General features: G+C 39.6%; 1 protein-coding gene across 2 annotated transcripts; it reads right to left on the minus strand.

Annotated features, from left to right (window-relative positions):
- Positions 1-4,991: 4,991 nt before the first annotated feature.
- Positions 4,992-19,386, minus strand: LOC127581776 (platelet-activating factor receptor-like). Of its 2 annotated transcripts, XM_052036472.1 has the most exons (4): positions 19,249-19,360; positions 14,163-14,248; positions 11,454-11,547; positions 4,992-8,393 (listed from the first exon to the last, which is right to left on the minus strand). In XM_052036472.1, the coding sequence occupies exons 3-4, from the start codon at positions 11,519-11,521 to the stop codon at positions 7,364-7,366; spliced, it is 1,098 nt and encodes a 365-aa protein (XP_051892432.1). In that variant the 5' UTR covers positions 11,522-11,547; positions 14,163-14,248; positions 19,249-19,360; the 3' UTR covers positions 4,992-7,363. The 2 variants fall into 2 exon arrangements, with proteins under 2 accessions (XP_051892432.1, XP_051892431.1); XM_052036471.1 differs by lacking the exon at positions 14,163-14,248 and having other exon boundaries at positions 19,249-19,386.
- Between the last annotated feature and the right edge of the window lie 473 nt (positions 19,387-19,859).

Consider the following 19,859-nt stretch of genomic DNA (forward strand, 5'->3'; position numbering starts at 1 on the left):
TATATAACCTCCATTATCTCCCCAACAACCCAGCTTCCCTGTCATTGTCCTGACCACCCTCCCCATCCCAACCACATCCAAAGCCAAATGCAAGTATCCTTCCTTTATACATGGACTCTGGACCCCAGATTCTTCAACCAAGGGATAACACACCTGATCAACAACTTCCTTGATTGCTCCAACAGCAGCTCCTGTTCAATCATGCATTATGTATCACCCAATATGTTCCCCATTGGGATTGCAAATGTGAGGTTATAACTTGTTTATATTGAGTAATCCTGAGGTTGTTCATCTTACAGATAAATCAATTGGTGAAGGCCTGTGATGACTTTGATACCTGCTCCAGATACAGACTTCACTCTGCACTATCCTCCCTCCTTTGTCCAACCTCCTCCCTGAGCACATCTGCAGTTGCATTCAACCTCTGAGAAGCTGCACCTCCCCCTGCGGGCATGGTGACCATGAGGTTTAATCAATATTTTCTCAATGGCTGGAAATCTAATTTAGCATTTTCATTTCCCTTTATTCAACTTCAGACTTTAAATTCTGCAGCATCCCATCCTAATGGGAATCCTGATGCCTAAAGCTCATCAAACATTTTTAATTAAGCTGACCTCAGAAAGCATGACAATGCATGCAAACATATATCACTTTGATTCCAGCCAGAGGCTGTGTTACAGCCTCAATGTCATGGATTAAGATCATCCCAATTCACTTCACTTGGGAATCCTGTGATTGCCAAAGAGATGAAATCTTCAGATCATAAGAACGGACAATGTTTAATCCCAGATCCAGAGCTAAAAGAATTGGAACACCACCAGGAACAATTTTTTACGGCAGTTACAGGTGAATTTATGGTTTCTTGACTACTTCTGTATTCCAGGTTCAGGATCAGAATCAGGTTTATTATCACTGATATATGTTGTGAAATTTGTTGTTTTGTGGCAGCAGTACAGTGCAAGACATAAAGACATAGAAGTTACTATAAGGTACAAAACTGAAAAAATAGTGCAAAAGAGGAATAATGAGGTAGTATTCATGGGTTTGTGGACCTTTCAGATAAGGCGGCACAGTAGCGTAGCAGTTAGCACAACGCTATTACAGCGCCAGCAATCAGGGTTCGATTCCCGTCGCTGTCTGTAAGGAGTTTGTACGTTCTCCCGTGTTTGCGTGGGTTTCCTCCGGGAGCTCCGGTTTCCTCCCACATTCCAAAGACGTAAGGGTAGGTGAATTTGGGTTTAAAAAATGGGCGGCGTGGACTCGTTGGGCCAGAAGGGCCTGTTACCACGCTGTAAATAAAAAATTTTTTTAAATAAATTAAATTTTAAAAATCTGATGGTGGAGGGGAAAAAGTTGTCCCTGAAACATTGAGTGTGGGTCTTCAGGCTCCTGTTCCTCCTCCTCAATGGTAGTAACGTGAAGAGGACATGTCCCGGGTAGTGAGGGTCCTCAATGACATGAGGTTCAGCAGAGAAGTGCGAGGGAGATGGGTGTGTGACGCACGATAGGTTTCTAAATATCAAACCTGTGTTCAAAGGCTGCTCAGAGGTGCTGAGGTCCAAAAATGAATCTCACTAAGATAGACTGAACTCTTACACCAAATGGAATGTCAATTAGAACATTAAATTTTATATATTTTTGAAATGATTTGCTTCCATTGTACTTTCCAACAGTGAATTCCAATAAATTCATAAAAAGCATAAAACAAAACTTAATTTTCCCAGTTGCCAATTAACCTTGTGTCCTTTAGCTGCTGACTTCCTTTGCAGTAGAAGCAGTTTCTTCTCATTTTCTCTGTTAAAGTGTTGCATAACTTTGAACACCTTTAAAGTCTCCTCTGATGTATCTCTGCTCTAAGGAGAACAACTCTGATTAAACTAAACTCTCCACATAATTGAATACCGATATCACCCATATCCTGCAGCACAGTGATGCATCGGGTAACGCTGCTGCTTCACAAGTCCAGCAAGTTAAGTTTGATACTGACTTCCAGTGCCATCTATGTGGAGTTTGCATGTTCTCCATGTGATCACATGGATTTCCCCCTAAATATATCGCTTTCCTCCCACATCCCAAAGGTGAGCTGTAGTAGGGGTATCAGGGTGGAATTGATGGGTGTGGGAGAAAGTAAAAGTTGCTGGGAAATGACTGGGGGAATGGGATTGATAGAATTACTTAAAGAGCTTGCATAGACTTGATGGGCCAAATGGCCTCCTTCTATGTCGTAAGAACATATGAGAACATACATTACAAAGTCTCCTCTGAAGGATCTCCAAAACCTTGACATTCTTCAAATGCAGGCTGAGTTTGGACTCGACAGTCCAGCTGGAGCGTAACTAATTATTTATTAAAATCTGCTGCAATACCTTTGATCAATTGAACTCCAAAATAAAATTACCATCCAATCTTGTTCCTGCCAAACACTTGCCAAAGTTATGGAAGAAAATTCATGACCATTATATTTGCAACAATGGAAACTTTGATAATGTACATGACAGTTCATGTATGAAGCACAGTTCCATTTAGCAACAGTGCATCAATTATTGCAATGTAAAGTCCGCCCTCTGCTTTGTGTGGGCTATATGCAAGAGATTGCTCAGAGTGCATCCTACATACAGTATAGAGGATTTTCAAAGTTCAGGCATTGGACTGATTCTTAAATTGCCACAACTTGCCAAAAAAGGGATGCTGAAGTAGCTATAAGTTGCTCACAATGGCACAGCGAAGACTTGTGTTTAACATTGTTCCTTTTGATACTGGCAGTCTGGCAGCCCTCCTTCAACTGATGTTCCAAGGAGGAAGACCCCAAAAGCAGACTGAAGGACGTTGCCTGCTAAAAATATAGGCACCAGCTGGATGATCTCATATTTCTCAATTTGAAAAAGATGTACAAGATGTGGTCCTTTGAAAGAAAAGAAAGGAAAGGAAGTAGTTTTGAAATTACGTGGATATGTGTGAATTGTCTGGTATTGAGATAGGTCATCTATCTCAACCACTGTTCATGTTCTGCATGGATCTCTTCTCACCCCCCACCTAACCCTCTCAGATTTTCCTTATATTCCTTTCTCCCTCCAGTGTTTATCCAGCTTTTCTTTAAATTTACCTGTGCTTCTCCTCATTTCAGATCTTTTTTCATTTATTCGTTATGATGTTGAGCCACCTTCTCAAGCACTGTAGTCCTTCTGGTGAGATACTCCCATAGTGCACTCAGATAGGGAGTTCCACAATGTGGATCCAATGATGATGAAGGAATGTTGATATATTTCCAAATCAGACTGGTATGCGACTTGAAGGGGAACCTGCAGGTGGTGGTGTTCCATGTTCTCCTTAGTGGTAACGGTCATGGGTTGGAACAGCGCTGTTGAAATACCCTAGGTGGATAACTGCAGTGCATTTTGTAAATGCTACACACTGCAGCCACAGTGCACCAGTGGCGGAAGGAATAAAAATTTAGAGTAGCTACTGGGGAACAATGAAGTGGGTTACTTTGACCTGAATGGTGTCAAGCTTCTTAAACATTGTTGGACCTCTTCTAATCCATGTAAAATGGAAGTATTGCAACACACTCCTGATTTGTGCCTTGTAGATGATGGAAAGGTTCTGGAGTGTCAGGAGGTGAGTCACTCACCACAGAACTCCCAAGCTCTGTCTTGCTCTTGTAGCTAGGGGATTTATGTGGCTGATCCAGTTGTGTTTTTGGTCAATGGTGTCCTGAAGATGTTGATAATGGCAGCTCAGAGATAGTATTGGCATTGGATGTAAATGGTAAGTGGTTTAACTCTCTCTTGTTGGAAACAGTTATAGTCTGCTACTTTTATGGCACAGGTATTATCTCCTTCTAATCAGGCCATGTCTAAATGTGGTTTGGTTGCACGTTGCATGTAAGCTTGGATTGCATCATTTGCTATAGAGTTGCAAATGGAATTGAGCATTATGTACTCATCAGCAAACATCCGCACTTCTGTCCTTATGAAAGAAGCAAAATCATTGTTGAAGCAGTTGAAGATGGTTGGGCTTAGGATGTGACCCTGAGGAACTCCTGCAGTGATGTCCTAGGGACAGGACAATTGACCTCCAACAATGACAACCATCTTCCTTTGTGCAAAGTATGGCTCCAACCATGTTTTCCCCTTGATGCCCATTGACATCAATATTACCAGGGCTCCTTGTTGCCACAGTCAATCAAATTCTGCTTTGATGTCAAAGGCAGTCACATTTGTCTCACCTCTGGAGTTTAGCTCTTTGGTCCAGGATTGGACCAAGGCTATGATGAGCTATGGAGTGGAGTGACCCCAGCAAAACCCAAACCAGGTACCGGTGAGCATGTTATTAATGAGTAATTAACCCCTTGATAGGACTATCACCAACAGCTTCCATCACTTGGCTGACGACTGAGATCACATTGATTGGGTGGTAATTATGAGATTAGATTTATCCTTTCTCTAGTGGACAGGACAGGACAGGACAATGCTGGGTAGATGACGGTGTAGTTACTGTATTGGAACAGCTAGTTCTGGAGCTCACATCTTCTTAATTAGTCAGTGGCAAAATAAGTTCCATCTGTAAATTGTTATTGGATTTATCCCTATCTTCTTGTCCCCAAGTTTTCATTTCAATCAACCACCCCCAACCACCAACAAAACTAAAACACTGCAGAAAGGAGCCCCAGCCTGTAATGTGTGCAGAATAGCCCATCAATGAAGAAACAAGCAATAAAGATGCTATCAAAGTTATATTTTAAGGACCAGTTATATAAAGCCATATTATAACACAAGGCATAATTTGCAGTGCAATTCACAACAATTGTAAGAATAACAAGCATTAAACCAATGAATTGGAGTAATCACAAATTACATCATAGCTGTAGTTCCTAAGTGTTACATTTTGGTTTACTTGTATTGTTTTGCATAGAACCAGTCACTGTTAATGCAAGTTGTATTAACCACACCTATATGGCCCAAAATTATTTGTATATTTTGGGCCTAGTTGGAAATTGTCTTCTCCTCAGATTTTTCTGTTTACTAAAATATTATCTGCAGGAATTTCCCTTTTTTACTTCCCTGTTTAAAAGTTTTAAACCCGTAGTTCCCAAACATCAGTGGCCATCTGTTCCTGTTCAGTCACTGCACTTCTCATTCTCTAACCATGTCTGGATCAGAGATACGGCCTAGGAAATAGGTGTATCCTATGTTTTGATTTACATACTGTAACGCAGCTTGATGGTTCAAATACAGATTTTGAAAAGGCTTGTCTGTGATGCTCTATTGGATAGTCATGACACCACCTCAACCTCCACACACATGGTCAATTATCTCAAATATTTGACATAGTACATTATTGTGTGCAAATATTAGGATCCATATAGTTGAACACGGTTGCCATTATTTTTAAAATTTTATTCTCCTAACCAAAATGTCTATTTAATTCTCAATGATGCTAATCTTCTTCAGCTGGAATATAGGAAGCTATATCTCCATGGTTACCGCAAATACTCCTTCTGTGGCCAGGAGCTGCATCTCTATCAAGCTGAGACAATTCTTCCAAATGTTTTTCTTTGTCTTTATTTTCCTCACCTATACTTAATTTAGCCAATTGGGGGAGTTGGAGGGGGGGGTGAGATCTAGGCATTATTTTCAAGGCAGCATTTATTGCAACCTTTGAACTAGTTGAGCCTTCATGGAGAGATTTTAGGAGTCAATCACAATAGTCTGGATTCACCAATAAGCTAACTCAAGGAAAGATAGCAGATTTCCTCCCCTGAAGGTCATTAGTTAACCAAATGCTACTTTTTTTTGTGATTGTTGGTAATATTTTACAAATGGTGGGATTTGAGGTCAGGTCTCTGGCTTGTTTGTGTGGGCCTTTGGATTATTAGTAACTTAACTTCTGTGTCACTGTAGCCATCTGCCAATTATTCTGCCATGATATGTCATTCCTGGTTTTGAACTCAGGCAAAGATGATTTTGATCATAATCCTAGATGGATCATTATGTACTGATTCTTCTTGATTCTTCTTAGGAAAACAAGACAATCAAAAAGGTGCAATGTAAATTTATTGACATGGTCTTGAAAACACAGCAATGAAAGATCATTTAATAAATTTAACATTTTTCACCAGAGCTGCGAAGTTTCAGGGATGGCCTAAAAGAGGTCTTCAGGACTCCATAGTGTGGATATGCTGACCAGAAAAATGATACGGAGAACACAAAATTTAAGTTAAGATCAAAAAGAATTGAATGAAATGTAAGGTAAAGACACCTTTATATGCAGCAGGGCAGTTATAATGTCACAAACCTATTGTTGAAGCAAAGTGTCAAATCTCTTGCAAAAGCAAGTTAGCTGGTTGCTTGAAATATATTTAGCATATGGTGAATGAGTAGGATAGTGGAAATGGACTGGATGGTGAATGGGGGAGAAAATACCAGCACAGATTTGATGTAGCAAATTATTCTGTGACTCTGAAGTCTTCTATAAATAGTAGCAGTTTTGTTTTACACTTAGTGTGTAAGCCTTCATTTGCATGCATCAACCACACAATCAATAAGACTTCATAGAATTCTCATTAACAACAGTCACACTGGAAGCCTAGATTCTTGTGTTAATTACCTTCAGCTCCATAACTAAGCATAGTCAAGGTCAGGATTTAAAAGAGTTTAAACAAAAACATAAATATTTCAGCATTTTTTTAAAAATTACAAAATACTAATCCATGAAGTACTTTGTGTACAAAACAGGTTCAAAATTAAGCTCACAAACTACCTTTCAAAGAAACCAATATGACCAGGATTGTTTGCAATGGAGAAAAATATGAGTGTCATGTGTTTAATTGCAATTTCCCTTTGAAATGCTCAGGAATGGAGTATTTATGTCAGGATCAATGGTGAGAAAGAACTCCCACACTAGGCATAAGCATATTGTGCCTTTCTGGCATTTCACATGTTACATTAAAAGTGGTACACTTTTCCAGAAAATCTTCCACACAAAAATATCCCTCATACATTATCATATAGGCAATGTTCCATTAAAACCATTAATGTGGAAACATGGTTTAATTTTAGCCTTTGATGCTCCTGGCCCAGATGTTGGCAATAGATACTGAAAATGTCCCTGTCTGCATTTTTCATACATTAAAAATAGAAGATAAAAATTCACCCTTCAGTCATTAAAATAACAGAAACTGTCACAATCATCCTTTGAGTCATCAAGTTTCATTTGGTGCTGGGTGCAGATGGAAAGAGCCCAATTGCAACAATAAAGCTGACAGTAATTTCACCCAGGGAGGACCTCGAGTATTTTACCCGAGCTGAAGAGATATAAAGCACTGGAATGTGATGACTGGTGCCAATTCTTATCAGCCTGAAGTTTATGAGGTAGTGAGTGAATTTGACCTGATGTGAGTTTCTGAAGCCTCGATTGTGTGTGCTTGAAATGGCAAACGGCGAACCAGTTTTCTGAATATCTTGTTCAATTCTCTGCGAAATCTCTTCACGGAGAAGCAGTATATGATTGGGTCAACACAGCTGTTCATGCTCAGCAAAGCCAAATTCAATTTGTGCACTATGTCTATGCCTTTGAGAGGGGCACAACCGGGTGTCTCTTTGGAGTTAGCCCTGCTTAACTCCCAGGGGATTAGGGAAAGATGGTAGGGTAAAACACAGACCAAAAACACAATAAGCATTCCCAGCACCATTGATCTAGCTAACCTTCGATGCATGCCCTTCAGGGCATTTCCCTGGGATGAAAGAGCTTTCATAATTGAAATGTAGCTCAGTAGAACAAACAAGAAGGATATGAGGAAGAAGATGAAAGATGCATATACATAACTGCTTCTGTCAGAATATTCTTCAAAACATTTTACGGCATTAAGTCCTCTTCTGGTTGTTTGCTGCTGTATCAATGCAGGAATGCTGCAAGCTAACCAAAACATCCAAACTAAACCGCAGGTGTACAGAGATCCTGTTGGTTCATTCAAAGGAATCTGGAGCTTTGTCATTCGTACTGTGCAGTACCTGTTAATGCTAATGAGGATCATAAACGTGATGGCACTGTATGTCGCCACATAGTAGAACACTCCTGCCATCCGGCACATGACTTCTGAGAAGATCCAGTCTCCACCTTTGAAGTAATAAACCACCCAGAATGGCAGAGTGACATTAAACAGGATGTCAGCCAAGGTGAGATTGATCAGGTACACTCGGATTGCTTTTTTAATCTTCCTGGCATTCTGAAGGAATATCAGAAGTGCAATGAAGTTACCGAAGAGTCCTACGAACAGGACCACCAAGTAGATGAGTGGAAGAATAAAGTTCTGAACTGGGTGCCAGGTGTCACATGCCTCATGTACTGCTCTCGTAATCAAACTGTAGTTGTCACTGGAGTTCATTGTTGTCTCTCTGCAACACAATAAAATACAAGGGTAAACTCAAAGCACAATCCCATCATTACACCTTAGAAATTATAGGGCATCATAAAAACTGTTTTTGACCAGGATTTGTAGAATTACTAACTGAAAATTAAGACAAATACTAATAAGGACTAAAACTCTGACCTCTTGGTCAATTTAAGGAGTGTCCCCTGATTATCTTATTTTAGCCAAAATCTTTAATGGCTAATTAATTGGTATTATCAGCAATAGTTTTGTTGATGTACCAATACAAAATATATCAAGCATAAGAATGGAATGTATTCATCCTTCACACAGTAATTTCTTTCCTGCTGCACTTACTGCTGTATTGCATATGTGAATCTACTCAGATTTATAGCTGAATGTTCCTGCCTTACTGCTGCCTGATCCCTATGTCATAAACTGCCCACAGGGAGACTAATGCTGTAATAGTTCCATCATTATGTCTGTCACTGCAGCTGATCTGCAGGAAAGGAGAACCAGCTGATTTAATGAAAAGCAGACAGGACTATGATTAAAGAAAACATGAAAAATACAAATTATGGTCAAGAACTTCTCTTTGGGCTTAATCAGCAAATTCTCTTCAGAATTACTTTAGTTTCAAGTTTACATGAAAAAATCCTTGAGTAATATGATGCATTTTTTAATACAGTAGAAAACAAGTTTATCCCATAAGATGTGCATTTTTAATCAAGAACTCACTCTGGGTGCTGTTATTGAAGTGAATACCTGAAGGGGTCGTACAATAGCAGCAGTTACTATATAGCCCACACTACTGATCGTACAGTTGACAACTAGGCAAACTTCTATCCCATTTCTTGTCCATCGCCAATGAGTAACTAAATTATGGAAAAGCTTTAGAAAATCTACTTAGAATGATCTAATGGTTCATATAGTCATGGAAAGATACAGCCTGGAAACAGACCCTTTGTCCCACTAAATCCACACCAACCATCAAATGCCCATTTTAACTCTAATCTAACCTCAACCCATTTTATTTTCCCCACCGTCTCAGTTCCTCTGGTGCAGATAGTTTTATGATAAATTTAAAAATTGAAAAGCTTTTTAAATTAGCACCAAATAATAGTTTTGCCAGAGAAGCAATTTCCATTGCACTTGTAGCAAAGTTAAGGTGGGAGAGCAGAAGTGGTTCTTGGGAGATTCCTGCTCCATAGTTGCACATTTCCCAACAGGCTTACAGGGTTCACTGGGCATCAAATCATTGTCTCTGACTTTTCCCTTCACTAGCTGGCAAATGCTGAAGTGATAGGAACAACCTTCTTCTAAACAGCTCATCTGAAATGAACTAATTCAACAAGCCAAGGACTGAACCCAGTACATTCCTATAAAGTATGGCTCAATGTTAAACAAGTCAAAATTTCTCTCAAGCAATGGAGTGTGGAGTAGGGATTGGATGGTCTTAACACTCCTTATTCTGAATGAATTTAGTTATAGGAAAGATGTGTTAAACTCCAAGCCACTGCATGTTTTGTCCAATGTCCCACCAAGGCCCAAACCAAAGTCATATGAGAGGGTGTTTTTTGCGGGGTGAGGGGAATCTGAGTGCTGGTTTGGGGTGGTGGGGCCTAAAGGATCAGGCAAAGCACCAGAGAGGAGGAGGTTGGTGGAGACGGGGATGGAGTCGGATCATCTGGATGAGAGCCCGACTCATCAGGAGATTGAAGAGTCGGATTCACAAGTAGATGTTGAGGATGGAAGGTGGATGGGGTCACAGCTTGGCTGTGGTAGGATTCTGAGGGAGATTTGGAGTGGGGGATAAAAACATAGCCTATGTGGTTCTACCTGTTGCTGATTTCAAGTGCTGGGCTCAATGACTTTGGACTTGGTCAGGCAGGAGTTCTTTTCTGCAGCATCTGCAAACTGCACAGACTTCTCTCAGTATATGTGGGACAAGTTGTCCATTAGATTGCAGTGGGTGAAGGATAACTTCATTCAAATTATGTGCACATTATCAACCTCAGTCACTCACAGGGGTGAGATCATCGGGGAATAACCTCACTAGCTGGGAACAGCTACATACAGCTGTTTAATTAATTCACTCTTTTTGAGAAACTGTTGCAATTCTGAAAATACTTGCTTTGCCATACCAGTAACTGCAGTCATGGTGCTTCTAGTCCAAAAATGACTGAATTCTTTCCTGACAACTCACCACTTGATACTCAGGATCCCTCAAAGGCTGATGGTAACATCAGACTCTGTGGAACCAACTGAATGCGGTAAAAGTGGTGTGAATTAGGTTGACTTCATATCAGAATGTGTAGCTCAGTATTGAACTTGCTACCAGCTGTACAGCCGGTTGTCTGCATGCTCCAAAGCACAGCACAGGCCCCACAGCAACCAAAGAGCAAACTAGTTCAGTGAACAGAAACTGAATAATGCTGGTTATTTCTTCTAAAAGCTTGATTATGGCAATTACAGTGATGAGAATAACAGCTTTGCATCATCTCACTGAATCTGTCATATTTTGTACCACAGTTATGTTTATTTTCTGTTTATCCTGACAGGAAGAGATTGCAACCAATGCAATATTTTCACACATTCAATTCACTGTCAAGAGATCATTGGAGAATGCCTTTTTTCAGGTGTGAGATATGTAATCAAAATGATGAGGTAGTTTCCCACCATCAGTAACTCTGCAATATGTGACACTTTTCAAACAGAAGGTACTGTTAGTTGTCAGATCTCCACAAGATGTGTTGCTTACTTCTACATCACCTTGCATGGAGGTGAAAAAAGCAACTAACTCACTGGCTCACCCACAGAGTGTTCAAATGGCTGGCAGCTTGAAGCAAACTCTGAGCATTTTAAGTGAAGTGTTTTTGTACAATAAGGAAGATGCTTTCTACAATTTCTCCCTCAGTGAGGGAGCCATAAACAAATCAATTGTGTGTTCTGGGATATGCATTTATACTCTTTCACTTTTTTTAAAGAGAGAAGCAACTCGCAATGTGGTTTTCAGCAGCAATGCAATGTTAATAACTGCTCCAATGAATGGACACTGGGCAGCAAAACTGTCATGCACACTTACATCATACTTAAGGGCTCCTCCGTCATGTTCCACGGCAGTGACCATGTTGTGTTCATGGTTTCTTCCATATCTGGATCTCAATGCAGCACACAGCCTGTAAGGAATGGAACAACGTATGTCAAAAGTGGTTCAGTTTGCACCAGGTTCAAGAGCCGTCTCCTTTTGCAGGCCATGACCAAACTCTCTTTCACACCAAGATTTCAACACAACTTGTAATTATTCTTACTTTATGAATGTAATTTGCTTCTTTGACCACTTTAGCAGTTAACATAAGTTAATACAATGCAACAGAGATAATGGTAAAAGGGAAACAAACCAAATACATCCTAAACCAAAGGCAGAGGAAGGGTCAATTGATTAAACAGCCTTCTCTACAATTCTCTCAAGCTTCAATATTCAAGCTCAATGGGAGCAGCAGAGTAGCCCCTGATTATGACCAGAAATGTATATCATGTATAATGTAACTGCATTTAGCTGTTTTTGTTTAAAGACTTTTGCCAAGAAGTACTAATGCCCGGTGCTTTTCTTTTGTGCTAAACAATTCAATTTCAATGCAAAATAAAACACAGGGAAATCAAAACCTTTCAGTGCTTCGTATGGTCTTTCTGACCAAATCCTCTCTGCGTCTAATGAGCTAACATACAGAGACACCAGACAGGTGCAGTGCTATCCAATAACCTCCATCATTAGTGTGGTTTTTGTCACAGAACACATGCAGAAGTAGCCTTTCACAATGCCTGTGGTACCTACTTTGATGTTACTTAAAGCAGACCTGACTGAAAGATCCCAGCTCATGGAATCTGGGAACTCTGCTCAAGTAGAGCCCATGAAGTCATAAAGTCATAAAACACCGAAACAGGCCCACCCAGTCTGTGCTGACCACCAAGCACTCTCATATACAAATACCACACTAATCCTACACTAATCCAATTTTATTCTTGCTGTATTCCCATCAGTTCCCCCCTGATTCTATCACTCACTACATACTCTGGGCAACTTACAGTGGCCAATTAACTCATCAACCAGCACGTCACTGATATGTGGGAGGAAACCCCAGAACAGCTGGAGAAAACGCAAGCAGGCTCCACACAGACAGTATCACATATCAGGACTGAACCTGGGTTGCTGGAGCTGTGAGACAGCAGCTCTGCAGGCTTCACCGCTGTGCCACCACAAGCTCTTACCCTGTGCAGTAACCTTCTATGTGGCACCTTGCACTACATTTGCTGATTCCCCTTTTATTAAACCTGCTGTTGCATCTTCTAATAAAAATTTGTCAAACACAATTTCCCTTTTATAAGACCGTGTTGACATTGCTTCATTGCATTTTGAATTTCTAAATGTCTTGTTATTAATTCTGTAGTCATGGTTTCCACTGTTTGGCCAAATGGCCTAAAGTTTCTTAGGTTCTGTTTCCTCCTTTTTTGAATAAGAGTGTTAAAGTCAAAGATGAGTTTATTGTCATAAGCACAAGTACATGTGTGCACAGATGCATTGAAAAACTTACTTGCAGCAGCATCACAGACATATAACACCATATAAGCAGCATTCACAAGAAAAACATAAATTAAACATAAATTATACACAATTTTTACAAGAAAGAACACAACTGGAACAAATAAAAATCGAAGTCCATTTTAGTGCAAAGTGATCACAGTGTTGCTAAACTGTAGTGATTAGGGTTATCATTTTCCAATTCATTGGAACCTTCCCTGAATCTAAGAATTTTTGGAAGATCACAAATAATGCATTCATTATCTCTGCATCTACTTTTAATACTGTAGGAGGCAGACTGTCAGCTCCAGGGGATGTGTCAGCCTCAGGTCCCACTAGTTTCCCTGGTACCTTTTCTCCAGCAATTGTGATTGTTTTAAGTTCTTCCGTTCCTTTTGTACCCTGATCTTCTACCATACATACTTTCTTCCTTTTTATATACTTGTAAAAGCTCTTGCTGATTTTATATTTCTTGCAAAATGCTCTTATTGATTTTCTATTTCTTGCTTTTTTTTCTTTCAGTTTGATACTTTCCTTAATTATGGATGGATCATCCTTCACTTGGAGATGTTAAACCCAATACTTAAAAAATTCCACTACTGAACAATTAAAAGCAGAAAATGTTGGAAAAACTCAGTAGGTCAGGAAGCTTCTGTGGAGAGAGAAACAGAGCTAAATGTTTTCAGCTGAAGACTTTTCATTGAAGCTCCACTACATAGCGTTTTCATTCCTTTTGTCCAGAGTGTTCTAAATGAATGACAATGTGAACTGTGATACAAAGAATCACTAACTGGCAATGTTTATCCATGGGTAACAGGCATTCAGAACCACAGTAACATCTGCTGGGTTTACAACACATTTTCTGGGTAAGTGACACATTTATAAGAAATCAATTGTAACAGTCTTTTACAGCATAGCACATCCTGCAAAAATCCCCTACGCAGAGTATGGTTGAGTATAACCACGTGATAAGGTGCTAAGCATACTGTCTCCAAGTTTACCACACTAGACAGACTGAAGTAAAAAAAAACTAATGTTGAGTGTTAGAAGTTCGATAGTTCTAGACATGCTTATAAAAAGTGATTCTAGATACAAAAATCAGCAACTGTAAAAAGGAATTAAATGTTCAAGGCCAAATGTGGTGGGACCAACAAATGAGTGGGTCTTGGTTCTGGTTGCCAAACAATTAATCAGAATTCAATCAATACATTCTACCTGCGGTTTGTGAAGAGGTGTAACTTGGTCCACTTTGAAAGCAAGGCCCAGGACACCAGTTATTTTTCATGGTCATCTCCTGGAAACTGAACACAATTTGTTGCCTGTTCCCAGTAGCAGAATTGCTGAAAATCATAAAGCATTAATGTGTGCAATTGTGCTGTGTAATATTAAAAGCTAAGCTCAGGTCTCTCCTCCTCCGCTCCTATCATCTATTGACTTAAAGGTGCCTGGAGTAGAGATTCCCCTCAAGGAGAAAATGAAACTCTAGCCTCTGAATTTAGCCCAGCTCATGTCTTCTGATTTCACAGTAACACTGGCAAAAGCGTGGAGCATTAACCCGTATTCTCAACAAATGTAATCAATGCAGACTACTGGGGATTAAATAAAAAGGAGAAAATTAGTTATGACGAAGAGTCCCAGACTTGAGACATTAACTGTTTCTCTTTCCACAGATGCTGAGTCTTTTGATTATGAAAGAAAAGACATATCTAGTTTGACACTAGAATCCAGAACGTTAAACAGAAACAATGTATTATGGTGCTTTAGTCAGACTGCAGCCCACCCAGACACCACCTGCTCTGCCTCTCAAACACATGAAAAGCCTGCTATAGCTTGGACTTCTAATTACAGCCCCGAGGTTAGTGGCCAGGAAGGAAACACACACTTGTTGAATGTCTGTCATATTAACAGCTGCAAAGTCTGTGTCACATCTCAGTAGCTATACAGTCAAAATGGATGATCCCCTAAGTTAGTCAGCAATGCGCCAACTAAATACAATTGCTATCCATTCACACCTTTCCAACAGGTTGACTGTAGCTACACTGCAAATAACCTTGACACCTATGAAACTAGTACGCCACCTGCTTGGTAAATGTGGCTAAGTGGTTAAGATGAAAGACCCAGCTTCCATATACTTGCTGTAAAAACAAATTCTCTTTCAGTTAGCTTCGGTTCCCTTTGCCAATCCCCTTTATTTTCTGTCCTCTATCCAGTTGTCCCTCTGCTTACTCTCCCTATACCTGCCGTGATTTTAAATAGCACGGTCAGACACCCCACAAACTCCTCTGCTACAAGAACAAAGCCAACTTCTCTAATCTACCCACGTAACTGAAGTCCCTCACCCCGTAATCATTTTAGTAAATCTCGCCTGCACTCACACTAAAGCTTTCACACCTTTACAAAGTGCAATGCCAGAACCATCCACAAAAGACCAGTGTTTTATAAAGGTCCATTATGACTTCCTTGCTCTTGTACTTAAAGCCTCTGTTTATGGAGCTCAGTATCCCAAATTCCTTTTTCATCACTTTCTAATCTGCCTCACCACTTACGGTGAACAATGCAAATAGACCCTCAAATGTCTCTGCTCCTATAGCCCTTTTAAATTGTGCCCTCTAGATTTTGTTGTTTCTTCTCATCCTTTCTACCAAAATCTAACACTTCACATTTCTTTTTTTTTTAATTTTTAATTTTATTTACAGCGTGGTAACAGGCCCTTATGGCCCGAGTCCGCGCCGCCCATTTTGAACCCAAATTAACCTACCCATACGTCTTTGGAATGTGGGAGGAAACCGGAGCACCCGGAGGAAACCCACGCAGACACGGGAGAACGTACAAACTCCTTACAAACAGCAACGGGAATCGAACCCTGATCGCTGGCGCTGTAATAGCGTCGCGCTAACCGCTACACTACCGTGCTGTTCAGTGTTAAATTCCATCCACGACCTATCCAGCCTTTTCATCAATCTGTCCTTGAAACAACACATCCTGAACATTTGAAACAAAAGCAAAAACTAGCAGAAATACTCAGCAGGTCAGGCAGTATCTGTGGAGAGAGAAACAGACTCAACATTTCAAGTTAATGACCCTTTATCAGTTCTAATGGAAGAGTCATTAATCTGAAACATTTCCCTCATTGACACTCGCTGTTGCTTCACCAAAAAAACTTTTAGGTTGGTTGGACACAATTTGCCTTTAACAACTCCATGCTTGCTTCTACTAATTAACTCACACGTAGCCAAATGCTGATAATTCTGGTCATGATCGTCGTAGAATTTTACCTCACTGAGGTTCAGCTGACTGATTAGATGCTGGATTTATCCCTTCACCTTTTTTTGAACAAGGGTGTATTTATTGTAATTTTCCAGTCCTCAGGCACTACCCTTACCATGGGATATTTGGAAAATTAGGACGGGGGCCTCTGCATTTTCCACCCTTATTTCGTTCAGTAAATCTCCTTCAAGACCAGGTGACTTAATCACTTTAAGGGGCAGCTACCCATTGTAGTCCCTCCTTCTGATTAACTTGTAGCTCACCCAGAATCTCAACCATATCCTCTTTTGTAAAGCCTATAGAAGCACCTCCTGCCTTGGTAAAGACTGATATAAAGTCCTCATTTAATACTTCAGCCATGCCTTCCATCTCCACAAGTAGATTTCCTATCCCAGTCTCTCTTCAGCCTCACCTCTCCTCTTACCACTCTATTGCTGTTCACATGCCTGTAGAATACTTTTAGATTCCCTTTTATGTTTGCTGCCTCCCTTATTTCTTTTTGTTACTTCTGCCCTGAACATGCTGTTATCAGCCTGTTTGTGTGCATCTGTCACATGTTCTTTCTGTTCTGCTTTATGGAAAATGTAACTCCCTGATCAAAAGATCACCAAAATTGTTTGCCACAATTTTAAACCATACCCTATCAAGTCCTCATACCAAAACAGCTTTCATTTTTAACATCTCATTGAAGCCTGATGTGCACATCAGAGATGGGTGGGATGCACATTTGTGTCTCTCTGGGAAGGCTTTGCACAAAAAGAGATGTTAGACAAACAGTTGTCTCAGACACTCCCATGCACCAACCAGTGCTAGCAATGGAGTTCTGGAAACAACCATGGAAAATGCAGACCTACAAAGGTAAAGGAAGAGGAAGTAAAGTAGTTTAAAATAAAGTTTATTTCCCATAATTTCATTGTGGATTTAATTCCTACTGACTTCTGGCAGCTATTTCTAAGAGGATGATTTAAGATTATATTTAAAGATTATTTTTAAGTATGTGGGTAGTAATTAAATTCAATCACTTAACGTATAAAATAAACATACTGTGATATGCCTTATAAGTTATCCTACCCTGTCTGTATGTGCTGGAGTATACAGTGGTAGAATCAGGACTATTGTTTTGTCATTATATTTGATGTTGTTGCAAGAGTAACTTTAGAAAATACACCACAGATCAATAGTGTAGCAGCTGCATTTGGTACAATGTGAAACAAACTTATCACAATGACTAATGCTCACAATGTGTAACTACACAGCAATCCTATGGCTGTTATCATAAACACAATAAAGCCATTTGCTACATTCATGGCACTTAGCTTCACTGAATAGGAAATTCCCAGAGCAGATTCTCAAACTATGCAAGTTAGTGAATTTCAACCAAGTGTCTGTGAGGGGACAAATCTTGACTCCCTGCCACCAATCAGCCTAGAATGGAAATGAGAAAATTTTTAAAAGAGTGGAACAATCAGCTGAGCCTGATTACTATTCAGTTGTGTATGTATGAATGTGAATTAGGGCACAGAGAAGACTGGGTTGCATCAGTCCCTTTGGCTGAGTGGTTCAACAACATCCAGGGAGAAGAAATTTGTCTCTGGTCACCAGCATTAAAATCATGCGAGGAAATCAGCCTGCAGATTGCACCCTTGTCTGCAAGTTCAGTCCCACAGTGGAATCTAAGATCCAGAGGTGAGTACAGATGCTCTCCCATGCATTTAGCAAGACCAACGCAGAATGCCCCTGAGTGTCACTGCTCACATGAACAACATACCAGAAAGCTGACAAGACCACCTAAGGAACCCGGCCCTATCTACATGGTTCGTTTTAACTAATAGTGCGATGGAAGTATAATGGGCAATCTACTCCATGCTACCAAATTTATAAAATCACCAAAAATTAAAATGACCCCAAGTACTCTCAAGACAAAAGGGAAAAAAATATAATTGAGAGTGGTTGGGGAACTATTTTAATTAGGTTGAACAAGGTCATTAAAAATTATTAGTAACTACATTAGCCAAACAAAAATCTGTAGTGAAGAGTTAAATTGAGAAAAAGTTAGGAGTCTGTAACCTATGAAGGGGAGACTGAGAATCATCAGTTACTAAGTTGTCACTATGAGCACAGAATACAATGCTCAACTACATTACTATATCAGAGAGTTCTGAAAGTAGGTTTGATTTCTGGAACAAGTCAGAAGCATTAATCAACATGAAGCAGTGTGGTGTTAGAGTAAGTTCATGTTGCAGCTGATCCTATAAATGTCATTTTCAGATTCCTTTCATTACATTAATTGCCGTTAAACTAATACAACTCTAACCCACTTCACCACAAAAAAAACAATCAAAAGTAAAACACCTGAATAAGACATCATAATTGAGGACAATGTTCCTTTAAGTGAACAGTACCTATTTTATACAGCGAACAGAACAGACAACCAATAGAAAGATGCGGAGGGAAATTTAAACAGGCTCTATATTTAGCCAGCACACACACTGATGAACAAAATACAGCACAGAGTTCACTTTTGAATACTCACAGAAAAAAAAACAAGAATGCAATTTGTAAATTATAGAGGGTCCCCATTGTTAGCTTTTTCAATTTTGAGTATATTGGTTCTACAAAAGTCTTTGGGTGTTTGTACAATTTGAATTACAGAAATGATGTTATACACTTCAAGACACAGGTTATAGATTTATGGTCCTTTCCCTACACAATATGCTCTTAATTTCAGTCAGGGAGTCAATGAACCAAAGAAATAAGCTGTTCCACCCTGAGGACAGAAACATCAGGTGACTCAATCCAATTTACTCTCATTCTCTAATCAGATAGAAACACTACAGCATTGTTGAACTCCTGGAGTAGGTCACCTTAGTTATCCCATGTTTCAGTCAGGGTTTGAGACTTGACAAAAAAGGGCACAGAAAATAACAGGTGGCCAATTCTACTGCAAAGTAAAAGAGTTTTATCTTATGTAAACTAGATAAGATTCAAACATCTTTTTGTTTATGAAACTAGAAACTGCAGTTGAAGTACTCACCAGTGTCCCTGAGTCAGCAACTGATTACCTGTGGATTCAATATGTGCTAAAGAAATAAACTGGAGAGAAATCTTACAGTAGCATATTCTTAGTGCAATTTACACACTAGCAGTCAGTGGAGTAAATGGTTCATATAAACTGAAAACCCAAAACAAACTTGAATTCCTAGCCCTTTTGACTGTTGCTGTTCAGACACGCCCCTTCTTGTTCATTGGCTAGTGGTTTGTTTTGGAACTCTATGACGGCGAGGACTGCGTCTGATCTATTTCATCTTTCTTCACCACTTTAATCAAAGATCTGATTTCCTGTAAGTTACTGAGCATACACATATCTTACTGACTACACTGGTTTAGCACTTTGGGGAGTTGGTGGACTTTTTTATATCATTTAATTGTCTATGGGGTTTTCTGTTTTATATCAGTATCAGTGTTTTAATCTAGTTTACAGGTTAAGAGGATATGAACACATATCTCATCCCAGTAATAATTTAATCAGGAAATAGTCCTAATGATTTATATAGACTTTTATGGTTAAAATGAACAATGTTCTGCCTTCATAGTGGCATGTTAATCCACTGGAGGAAGATGATTGAATCTGGGGAAGTTTGAATC

The sequence above is a fragment of the Pristis pectinata genome, chromosome 22, assembly GCF_009764475.1.
Source record: "Pristis pectinata isolate sPriPec2 chromosome 22, sPriPec2.1.pri, whole genome shotgun sequence".
NCBI classification, from domain to species: domain Eukaryota; kingdom Metazoa; phylum Chordata; class Chondrichthyes; order Rhinopristiformes; family Pristidae; genus Pristis; species Pristis pectinata.

What these genes read in the sequence shown, in the direction of transcription:
- LOC127581776 (XM_052036471.1), bottom strand. Translation starts at nt 11,521, where the DNA reads ATGGAAGAAACCATGAACACAACATGGTCACTGCCGTGGAACATGACG. An exon ending in GAGGAGCCCTTAAGTATGAT is followed by an intron (nt 8,394 to 11,453) that starts GTAAGTGTGCAT and finishes ATTGTGTTGCAG; the next exon opens with AGAGACAACAATGAACTCCA.